This window comes from Gopherus flavomarginatus, chromosome 11 (genome assembly GCF_025201925.1).
Source record: "Gopherus flavomarginatus isolate rGopFla2 chromosome 11, rGopFla2.mat.asm, whole genome shotgun sequence".
Lineage (NCBI taxonomy): Eukaryota > Metazoa > Chordata > Testudines > Testudinidae > Gopherus > Gopherus flavomarginatus.
The window spans coordinates 32,715,066-32,727,317 of NC_066627.1; the positions used below are offsets into that span (position 1 = coordinate 32,715,066).

The 12,252-nt window shown below is 47.0% G+C and overlaps 1 protein-coding gene across 1 annotated transcript in view; it reads left to right on the top strand.

Moving 5' to 3' along the window:
- The window catches only part of KCNS1 (potassium voltage-gated channel modifier subfamily S member 1), a 28,660-nt gene extending 16,824 nt beyond the window's left edge, over nucleotides 1–11,836 (top strand). Inside the window, exon 3 of the mRNA XM_050917396.1 lies at nucleotides 10,649–11,836. Within this exon, the coding sequence (XP_050773353.1) occupies nucleotides 10,649–11,104 (456 nt within the window). The 3' untranslated portion in view covers nucleotides 11,105–11,836. The remainder of the gene's footprint in view (nucleotides 1–10,648) is intronic.
- Nucleotides 11,837–12,252: the final 416 nt, after the last annotated feature.

Consider the following 12,252-nt stretch of genomic DNA (forward strand, 5'->3'; position numbering starts at 1 on the left):
CAAGGAAATACATTTTAAAACTCAGTTGTGTAAAAGCCATTTCCTCCTGCGCTTACCCTCTGAGGACTGAGGTTAGGGTCCTGGGATTCTGCAGCAGCTGATGATACCTGCCTACAATGCTGTACTTTAGGTGCAAGTGAGAAACACAACACCCTGTGGGCCTGAACACTAGTCTTAACAGATCAAAAGCCTTCCTCAGCATGAAATGACGGGGGAAGTCTCACACTTCCACAGTCCCAGCTGGTGTTTCTGCACTGTTGCCTTATCATTGATTTTCTGATTTAAAAAGTCAGAGCATAAAAGGATCCATTTGAATGAGCAGTTCTGTTGTGCACATGTGATACTGACACACACATGAGCAATGCCATCACCTATATGGATCTGGAGTCGTGAAATGGCATGGATTCCTCAGCACTGCATGGAAACCCTTCTTTTCCTGTAGCAGAGGCAGAAACGGGGTGGGGGAGTGACTGTTGTCTCGCTGGTGGCAGTTCATCCAGTCCTTTCCAGTTCTGTGTTAGTTCAGAATCTGATGCACTCTCTTCTCAGTGACAACAGTAAGAGCTGGCATCACCTCTTATTTGGTTTGGGGACCTGAACAAGGTAGAGCCAGTGTCTCTCTTCTCCATGCATCCGACAAAGTGAGTACTCACCCACGAAAGCTCATGCTCCAATACATCTGTTAGTCTATAAGGTGCCACAGGACTCTGTCTCTTCTCCATCTTCTTTGAATTGTGTGGGGCAAAGGCCTTAAAACACCTCCCCAGTGCTCGACTCAGGATGGTGAGTGGGAAGGGAGGGGAATTGCTTATGTTTTAGCTACTATCTAGTGCGTGCGTGCGTGCGTGCATGCGTGTGTGTGTAAACTTCACAGGACTAGGAGCGTCCTGTGAGTCTCCCATTAGGAGTGATTCTGTTCTTGTGCGTAAGGCATCAAAGACAGAGTCAAAGAGGGGGGCTGAAACAATTTGTATTATGGGAGTGCTGAGAGCCATTGAACCAAACTGTAAACCCTGCATATAATGGAAAACACTTCAAGCCAGCCTTAGTTCCAGCACCTATGAAGTCAAGTGGCCATTTAGCTTACTTCCAGGGACATCTGGACAGACTAGGATTCTCTGACTTGTTTCTGGCTGGTTTCAGGCCCTGGAACAGCTTGGAGATGACGCTGGTCCGTGTGATGGATGGTCTCATTTGAGTGATGGATGGGAGACAGTTTTCCATACTGATATATGGACCATAATGCCAGGTCTTTTGAGACCAGTGATCGCTAGCCGACGTTGAGCTATCTGTGTGGAGTCTGAGTAGCTGGGGATGGATGCTGTTGTGCTGTGACTGTGACTGCTGCTTTATGGATAAACCGATTCTGGGGCTGTCAGGTCAGCACCTTTCACTGACAGAAAGAACAGTACTGAATAAGACTGAGGGGGAGTGACTCCCCAGCCTGCGAGGTGCTTGAAGAGTTGGAGACTGTGATTGCATCGGGGGAGCAGGTGTGATTCAGGAGAAGCAGGAAGAGAAGAAAAGCAAATGGAGATTAATCTCATTTTGTTTAAATGGTGAAAGGTGTTAATACAGAGGTGGGAAAACTATGACCCATGGGCCACATCCGGTCCACGGGACCGTTCTGCCAGGCCCCTGAGTTCCTGACCCGGGAGGCTAGCCCCCAGCCCCTCCCTTGCTGTTACCCCTCCCCTGCAGCCTCAGCTCACTGCGCTGCTGGCGCAAAGTTCTGGGCGGCAGGGCTGCAAGCTTCTGGGGTAGCGCAGCTGCAGAGCCCGGCGTGACCCGGTGCTCTGTGCTATGCGGTGCAAGGCTGGCTCCAGCTGGGCAGCGCAGCTGCCTGTCCTGGTGCAGCTGCACCACCAGCTACTGGTGCTCCAGGCAGCGTGGTAAGGGGGCATGGAATGGTGGAGGGGGGTGGTCAGGGGCCAGGGGTGTGGATAGGAGTCGGGGTGGTCAGAGAGTGGGGAACAGGGAGGTTGAATGGAGACAGGAATTCTGGGGACAATCAGGGAGAAAGGGTGATTGGATAGCGCAGGGGGTAGTTAGGGGCAGGGGTCCGGGGGTAGTCAGGGGACAGACAGCAGGGGGTTGGATGGGACAAGGGTCCCAGGGGGGTGAAAAGCGGGGGGGGGGTCAGATGGAGGTGGGGGCTGGGCCACATCTGGCTGTTTGGGGTGGACCTCCATACAATTTCTGAAACCCTATGCAGCCCTCAGGCCAAAACATTTGCCCGCCCCGTGTTAATAGATGCCATTCAGCAGCTGTCTGATCTATAAATTGTTACAGACCTGGTTAAAGCCTAAGCACCCTTCATTCAGGCAACATGGAAGGAGCAATTAAATACTTCTTTATTTTGTGATAACTGAAAGAATAGGAGGCAAGTGTCCAAAGCATTGGGACATGTTGCAGACAGTGTTTTCCTGGGAATTGAAATTAAGGGGGAAGGGGGTCAGGGCCAATGAGGGGTGAGACCATGAGGGTGAAGGTGGGCTGTATGGTACCACAGTAAAAACTGAAAACTGTTTCATGACCATTTTATTAGATTTAACGCATGTTTTGAAATCATCACACAAATTAAAGTTGGCTACTCAAGCCTTCTATGAAGCACAACATCTACATCCTTCTTGGTTCCGTGATATAATTTTGCACATCTCTGTTATTAATGAACTTCTTGAATGCAGTGCATTCATCTTTGGTGGCTTCTCGTGTGTCCAATACTTCCATTCCTTCAACTGATATGCTCATTAGTTCATTCACATGATCAGGCAGAAGGCGACTTCTTTCAGAACACAAAATTCTGTTCAAAGATGAAAAAGAACACTCAACTGTAGCTGTTGTGACTAGGAGTAGCAAGAGATGAATTCCTACTACTTTCATCCCAGGAAACATAGCATGAAGATCGAGTCGAGCCACTAGTGATGATAAAAAAAAAAGAAGTTGAAGTCAAATCTTTATTCAGTCGTTGTATGATATTCCACTCTGTGTTCAAATTCTCTATTCTGTCCTGAGCACATGGCAGCCCCATTGCTGGTAGTGCCTCACTTCACTCAACTGTCAGTGTTTTATAGGACAGGGATCTGTAAAAGCTACCTAGAGGTTGAGTAGAATCTAGAAGTCGCTGCTGTAGATTTTTAAGATTAAAGTCTGTGTACTTTTTCAGTTGTCTTAAATACTCCTTGTCCTCTTCACTTAAGGATTCAATATAAATGCCTTCATTAGTCAACTTCTGGACTGAAGCCTTTGCTTCTTCCAGTACTTTTTCAACTGATAGCTCTCTGATTGACCCAAATGTAAACAAAGATCTACTACTGTTGTAGCAGATGCCTGGATGGCATTGTTTAATGACCCAAGTGGTTTCAACGGTAGACTTACAAGAGATAGTATGGCAATAGTCTTCTCTGAACATAGTAGCAAAAGTAATCCACCAGCCTCACTACTTAGATCCATCCCATCTTGGCAGATACTTTCCAAAGTCAGTAATAATGTCTGGAGTAATTTTAAGACAACAGCCAAGGATCACTCATGGGAAAGCCAGAGAGTTTTCCCAGCTTGGACTAATTTGAACTTCAGTCCCAGTGTATCTTCTACATTTTCCAAGATATTCAGTCTTTTTGGACTCTTGCTGAAAAAAGAATAATGAAGACATTAAATTTATAGCTTTTTAAATGTCTTTTGTAGAGTCTGCAGCTTGTGCTAGCGCTAGTTGGAGTAGATGGCCCCTGCAGTGCGTACAGGAGGGATTAGGGGTTACACTTTTCTCTGAGCAAAGCTTATACTCCACCACGTCTTCCAGAGAAGTTTGCAGCTCCAACAAATGCAGAAGCAACCATCTGTTTGGGGTCCAATTGACAAGCATTTAACTCTTCTAAGAGGTGGGTTGTCACAGATGCAGCCGATATGTCTTCTATAACTTGAACATCTAGAAATGCATCTACTGGCCTACCTCTGACATCAAGATAACATACACAATGACTTAATACTTGCCCATTTGCATCAGTGCACTCATCAGGCATGTGTGCAAATTTTTTGAATGTGGTGAGAGAGGTCTTTACTTTTTCGACTGTTGAGTCTTTCACTGTTGCACCACATGCTTCTAACCAGTCAGTTGAGTTTTTTGCAGAAAGATAGTGAGCATTTGCTGGTCTTGTTCAGAACCAGTGTTCAACTTCAGGATGAACAAGTGACAATGCACTTAACATTGGCCTCCAGTTTGGAGTGTGTGGTATCTCTTGCTTAAATAAAAAGTACGATGCCAAACCCATGTTTGTTCGCATGCCACTTGAGGTTCCGCCCAGCTCACAGTGATTTCAGCTGAGCTCTCAGTGGGGGAACCTTGCTGCTAGTGCAGACTGGGCCGTCTCTTCCACTTAGATCTGATTATCAGTGATTTCAGCTGTAGTGGTCACTTAACAAAACAAAAGACTATCTATGGAGCCTAATCAGTTCTGTCTTTAAACAGTGGAGAGGGGCAAGTCAAATAGTACTTGTGACTCAGGCAGACCATCAAGCAAAACACCTGTCCCCAGCCTCTCTCTTGATGCCCTCAATCAGCACAGGCTAAGTACAGTTCTACTGCCCTTTACTCACACAATAACAATAACAACATTTAATCCCCCCCGCACACACACACATTCAAGTGATTTGTAACCCAACCCCAGCCAAAATCTATCACTTGGGCGACATAGCTATGTTTGCTGGATACCTAGGTAGATTAGGTGTGACTGTAAATACAATCTGGTCCTGAAGTCTTTCCCCGCAGCTCACCACTAGCTGTTAGGGAGAGCTCATTTAGACTTTGCTTACAAATCATAATTTGGCCAACATCACTGAAATGAATGCACTGACATCGTCATAAACACAAAAGCTGTATAAGGAAGCTAGTCTATGTTCATACTTTCCAAATCTATTATACTTTTTCAGATACACGTATTTTATCGTACACTTTATATGCTTTTAAAGTATGTATTAATGTTTCAATTTCGATTCAAATTTCCAAACAATCACTAAATTGGCAACACTGCATGTAACTAATTCACAAAACCGGAGGGGGTGTTGGGGAAATTCAGGGTGTGTGTGTGGGGAAATCCCTGTTTGCAAAGCTTGAATAGGGCTACGACCATGTCTACATTACAGGTGCTGCAGCAGCACATGTACAACACTGTAGCACCATGTGTAGACACTTCCTGAAGTGACAAAGGGGTTTTCCCATTGCTATAGGTAATCCACCTCTGCAAGCAGTAGTTGCTAGGACCTAGCTGTGTCTATATGGAAGGTTAGATCACCATAGCAACAACTCTGGTTTGAATTTTTCATACCCCTGAGCATCATAGCTATGTCAAGCTAACTTTTAACTGTAAGCCAAGCCATGTGGTCTGAGGGATTGCCCTAGGACTGCTTGCACATGCAGGGGCTCGGGGATTGATAGGTGAGCCGTGTGTGTGAGAGAGAGCCAGCAAAGAAAGCAATGTTTCCAGTGTTTTAATTACCCTCATTGTTAATAGTTTGCACCTTATTTCCAAGCTGAGTTTGCCCATCTTCAACTTCCAGCCATTGGATCATGTTATGTCTTTGCTAGACTGAAGCTGTCATAAACAGATAGCTAAGGGTTAATGTCTCTTTCACCTGAAGCACCTGACCAGAGGACCAATCAGGAAACCGGATTTTTTCAACTTTGGGTGGAGGGAATTGAGTGTCTAAGGTCTTTGTTTTCTGGCTGCCTGCTTTCTCTGAGCTTTGGAGAAGTAGTTCTACTTTCTAGTCTTCTGTTTCTAAGTGTAAGGACAAAGAGATCAGATAGTAAGTTCTATGGTTTCTTTTCTTTGGTATTTGCATGAATATAAGTGCTGGAGTGCTTTGATTTGTATTCTTTTGGAATAAGGCTGTTTATTCAATATTCTTTTAAGCAATTGACCCTGTGTTGTATCATCTAATACAGAGAGAACATTTGTACTTATTTTTCTTTCTTTTTATATAAAGCTTTCTTTTAAGACCTGTTGGAGTTTTTCTTTACTTCAGGGAAATTGAGTCTGTACTCACCAGGGAATTGGTGGGAGGAAGGAATCGGGGAGATCTGTGTGTTGGATTGCTAGCCTGATGTTGCATTCCCTCTGGGGGAATAGGAAAGTACTTTTTGTTTCCAGGATTGGGAACAGAGAGGGAGATTCACTCTGTTTGGATTCACAGAGCTGGTGTCTGTGTATCTCTCCAGGAGCACCTGGAGGGGGGAAGGGAAAAAGGATTATTTCCCTTTGTTGTGAGACTCAAGGGATTTGGGTCTTGGGGTCCCTAGGGAAGGTTTTTCAGAGGGACCAGAGTGCCCCAAAACACTCTAATTTTTTGGGTGGTGGCAGCAGGTACCAGGTCCAAGCTGGTAACTAAGCTTGGAGGTTTTCATGCTAACCCCCATATTTTGGACGCTAAGGTCCAAATCTGGGAGTAAGGTTATTACAGAAGCAAATATTTGTTCCCATGTGGGTACTTAGAGATTGTAATCAAGTCACCCCTGGACCTCTTTGGTAAACTAACTAGATTGAGCTCCTTGACTTTATCACTGTAAAGCAGATTTTCTCATCCTTTAATCATTCTCATGGTTCTTCTCTCCAATTTATCAACTTCCTGTTTGAATTGTGGCCATCAGAACTGGACACAATATTCACAGAGCCAAATACAGAGGCAAAATTACCCGGGTTATCCTATTTACTTTTTTAAATTTTGGCACACCATTAGCTTTCTTCCAGATTTCTGGAACTTCCCCAGTATTCCAAGACTTATTGAAAATCAACATTAATGGTCCAGTGAACTCCTCAGCCATCTTATTTAAAACTGTGGGATGTAAGTTATCTGGGTCTGCTGATTTACAAAGGGTTAACTTTAGGAGGATGTTAAACAGCAGCTACTGAGTGGAATGCAAGGAGTTCTCATATGATATGACAACATCATTTCTTCATCCCCCCCATACAGAAATATTTAGTGAACACTTCTGCCTTTTCTGCATTATTAGTGATAATTCCATCATTTCCATCTAGTAATGGATCAATGCCATTATTAGGATTCTTTTTGTTCCTCGTATACTTGGGAAAAAAAACTCATGTCCTTAACTCTGCTGGCCATATAGTTCTCCTGGCTAGGAAAGTGCTTTATTTCTGTTCAGTGAAACTTGTTTCCAATTGACTTAAGCTAAACCACTCCACACTGAAATGAGTGCCCATATGGCCTTTGGTACACGTTTAACTATCAGTTTAAATTCACACCTTAAGCGATACCAGTGTGACTTCCTTGTGTAAACAAGATATGTAGAAAACATCCCATCTCTAAAGATTTCCATCTTTTTCCTGTCCTGCCTTGATCTACCATGACTCAGGAAAGGACTCAAGATCAGTGCAAGATAACTATTCCTGGGGGCCGGTAAGTGACAACAGATGACATGCTTTTGTCAAAAGCAGCCTGCCCATGTTTAAGGAAGGAGGTTGTTAAAGGGAAGAAGCTGTCACTCTGCCTGTCACCTCCCCTTGGGATCATACAGCAAACATTGCTATGGGAATAGAAATAAATCTCCACCAAAAGCATGAGCTTATTTGAAAGGTTTCAAGATGTTACCAGCCTCAGTTAGAAGAGCAAAGGGGGTTCATCAATTCAGTCAGTACAGCTCTCATTAGCCATTTCTCCAACACCCAGTAGGATGGGGTGTTTCTAAAGCAAACATCCCTTCCCTTGCTAGGGGCAGTCCCCCTCACTACTATTCCTGCCCAAGAACACAAGTCTTCCTCTCCTGCCAATGCCACAAGAAAATTATTTCAGTGGGGGAGAAACTTCCCATTAGAAGATATCCAGAGTCCTGCCAAGATAAAAGGAGAATGTGTCCAAATGTAATTAGAGGAGACCATATTAGCAGGGGTGATGGGGGAAGGAGTGGGAAGCCCTTTTATTTAGAAGCTTTGCTGGGAAGAATATTTTTCCTCTCCTCCCCACACTGTAAACTGTTTTTTGTTTGCTCCCCAAAGGCCAAGGAGAAGAAGCTGAAAGTAAAGTAACGATTGCTATAAAATGGTTAGAGAATAGTATTGATTCAGGAGGCTGCATCCCATTAGCTCCAGGTGTAAATTACATACACATCCAGAGATTTTATTTCCTGTAACCCCTTCTCTGCTGCATTGACCTCTGGATTCTTGTGCCTTGATTAGTTCCTCCTGTAGCAGCCTCCCCTCAGTACCTTCTAACTCCATGTAGTAGGAGAGCTGTATCTCTGAGCTGTCTGCACTGCTCTGTGTTTTGACTTCCATATGCTGTCACCATGCCGCTGTCCCTCCCGATTTGTCACTGAGCCCCTTCCTATAAATAGCAGGCTGCCCTATTGCTCTCGTTCAGCCCACGTGACTGTGCGTTCCTCTCCTCTGATGAATCGCGCCTGCTATTCCCCACCTGACATGTGACAGCACGACATGCAGCAGTGACATTGACGGATTGACACATGACAGACCTGTTGGCATGACAGCAGCTCAGAGTGGTTGGTGCATGTGCAAGGCTCCCTGCCCACAGCAGCCTGTCTTGAGACTTCCACATGGCAGTTGCCAAGCAGAAGAGTCCTTGTCCTCAGCTTCTCTTTGCCCGAATGTGGCAGCAGTGCCAGGAGCACTTCCAAACCGTGCTGATGAAACCAAACCCTCAGCCTGGGGAATTAACAGGGCTCCAGCCTTGAACCTTGACCACCCCTTGTGCTTCCCACAGCAGAGGCAGCGACCCCAGGCCAGAGGGAACCCGGATCTGATTGGAAATTTTCAGCTTCCAGCCATCCCTCATTTTAAACTTCAGTGGAGCGGTGGATACTCATCACCCCTAAAAATCCAGCCACGTACATTGAAGTGCCTACAGCTGCACTAAGTTTAAACCCCCAGGTTTGAAAATGCTGGTAGGTGTTATCTGTGCTGAAGAAGTGAAGCTACAGCATTTAAACCTCCTGTGGCCCTTCATTCGCAGCCTATGTCCTACCTCTAAGCCTCGGGGCGGAGGAGTCTAGGAGCACTGATAGTCTTGGCAGTGGTATGGGGTGCAACGTACAGCTGGACTGAGTGGGTCAGGGGACAGGACTGAGCTGCTGGTCATGGATAAGAGTCTCTGGGGCTATTCTGATCTCTGCCTGTGCCCTGCCTGCCTTCTCCCCCGCAGTTGCACCTGCGCCTCTTTCACCCTCCATCCTCTTTCCAAGTCAATCACAGCTGCCCCGTCTGTCTGCAGTTCCTGCTCATGCTGCAAGTTGCAGTGTTGGACCTTCGGAACAGCAGCAGTGAGCGGATGTTTGTAGGGCTCTAGAGAGCACCAAAGTCACAGAGCCTCCAGCACCACCCAGTAATCTAGTGTAATGCAGGGGGCTTGCATCAGTTCTAAGCTCAGACACATCTCCCCTCCCTCTGGACCTCCTGGTTTGGGAGTTCTGTGAAGGCAGAATGCTCTTCTCCCGAGGACAGAGAGCACCTTGCATGCTCCCCAGCTTCCCAGGAAACTAACTTGGCAATGGTGACACACTGTCTCTAATTTTCTTTTGCCAGAAAGATAGATCCATCCCTCATGGAGCCCCGTGGTATGGAGGGGGTACAAAGAATTGTCAGCGGGCTCCCAGTCAAACGTCCCACAAAATGGCAGTGACAAATGATGAGAGAAAACCACACTAGCCTTGCCTGGCTCATGCTCTTCCCTTGAGCTGTATGGCTGCTGGTAGGGCCTTGATCATTGCCTGGCACCTGGCTCCATGGAGGTGCTTCCTTCCTATTATGAATGCAGGCCTACAAGTGGAGAAAGGGAAGAGAATGACAGATATCGATTTGCTACTGGGAAATCAATTGTGTCCGTGACTTACGCTACAGACCCCAGACAGGTTCGCATCTCAGCTGCATACAAACCAGAGTCTAGTCTAAAGCATCAGTGGACACTTGGGCTATTTGGACTCCAGTGGCTCGGTGCAGAAATTCCATGAGCACTAGGCAGGGGAGTCACTGGTCCCTCCCTGGTTCATTCCTCCTTCACAGTGACCCCACTGGAAATGGCCAGGGCATTGCTAGTTGATCCTGCAATAGGCAGAATGGGAATCAGCAGTGCAGCTTGAGTCAGACCCAGAGAAGTGCCCCAGCAGGGCATGGATTTCAGGGAGCCTCAGTTGCCCATATATGTAGCTCAAACTGGTGCCAGCTCTTGGACAGACGGCAAGTGAACACTCTACTCAGCAGCTGGCCCAAGACTGCTAATTGCAAACAATTAGAATAGCAACGAAGCTCGCCCCACCCAACAAGTGCAGAATTTTGTCTCCAGCTTGGCTTCCCACATTCCCAAAGAAATGTCTTTTCTCCTTATGGTGGGAACCTGAAATCCTCGACTGGAACATTTAAGGTGCCCACACACCAGGGTGAAGGGAGAGAGACTGCTAGTTCTAATTCAGTGGAATGGATTCCTGCCTTCCCGTGTGACACCAAGGCAAAGAGCAAAGTTCCAGGGAATGAACATGAGGCAGGAGAGCCAGTTAGAATATTAGGGAGCGAGAGGGAGGCATGTCGGAAGCAAGCCTGGTTTGTATTCATGCTCATTAGGTCTTGTTTTCTGGCCCTGTAGACAGCGTCAGGGCCTCTGCTGACTCTCCCTTTGCTTTGCCTTTCAGCACAGCTACAGAGAGGTGGGCATCCTGCTGCTCTACCTGGCGGTGGGAGTCTCTGTGTTCTCCGGAGTGGCCTACACAGCGGAAAAGGAAGAGGACGTTGGTTTTGACACAATCCCTGCCTGCTGGTGGTGGGGGACAGTCAGCATGACGACTGTGGGCTATGGCGACGTGGTGCCGGTGACCGTGGCTGGCAAGCTGGCAGCTTCAGGGTGCATTCTGGGCGGGATCCTGGTGGTGGCTCTGCCCATCACCATCATCTTCAACAAGTTCTCCCACTTCTACCGCAGACAGAAGGCCCTCGAGGCTGCCGTGCGGAACAGTGACAAGAAGGAGCCCAAGGGCTCTGAGAATTATCCCAGCCAGAACCATGACTCAGAGGCTCTGGGGGAAGCCTTCCAGGAGGGAGGCAGAGAGGATTTCCATGACCTGACCAGACACACCCTTCCTGCTCACTGACCTTACTGAGGCTAGAGTACATGGCTCCTCTCTGGTACCTTCTGTCCTGGAGACACATGGCCGTGAGGATCTGGTTTGTCTGGAACTGTCCCTTCTCCCCTCACTGCCTCTCTCACAGGAAGTGAACAGGAGCAGAGACTGCAGATGCTGCTCATGCAGTGAATTGTCCTTCTGCCAGGATGATGAAGCTACCAGAACTAGAACAAGAGTGACTCTTTGGTGCCCAAACTCTCCAGACGTCCATCTGGCCTCCCTTAGCACTCCGCACAATGTTGGACTTCATCCTCTGCCGAGCCAGGGCCATTCATAGCCAAGGACTCAAAGCAGCATGCCAATCAGATGCCAACTGTTTGTCATCTTGAGTGGGGCAGCATACAGCAGCTGTATCCATTTGGGCACTTCTTGAATTACCGTATTTACTGTATTAATGGCAATGCTGTCAGTGCCCCCCAAATGACTTATAAGCAGGTGCCGGGAAATCTGGAATTAAATATAATGGACTTAGAAAAGGAAACCAACAGAAGAAACAGGGAGACCTCAGTGCATCCAACTAGCCACCAGGAACGGCTTCCAAAGTCCTTGGTTAGCTAAGGGCAATCATCCTGCAGCCTAACGTTCTGTCGCTGTCCATCATAATGCTAATGCCCAGGCCCTAGTCCCCTTCCCCACCCTCCCCTAGAGAAGAAGTGAAATCCAAATTGCAATAGTGTTCACAACAGAGAAAGTTGGCGGGGGTGGAATTCAAGGCCTCACAATGTCTTCTCTGCAGCACTGGAGTGTGATGAGTAAGCCCAAATCAGACCTAGCTGGTTGCCTTGTGGGTTTGCAGCCAGGGCTGATATAAACACTGGGTCTCATCCTCATTACAGCTTCAGTCCTGGGAAGAGCCTAAGCTGGTCATATCCTTTCAGTGAATAAGGAAAAATAAGGGTGATAAAGTTAATGGGGCCTAGATACCATGGTGAGGGGCATACCAGGAAAAGAGAGAGAGAGAGAGAGAGAGAGAGAGAGAATTACATAGGATGTCCTGTTTTACTCCTAGTGCATAGCTGAAGCTGGAATCATCCTCGGGTGCCCTTGGAAGGACCCTCATCTCAGCGCATGCATTTGCCTTCATTAGTGACATGCAGTCACAACACTTGCTGTGT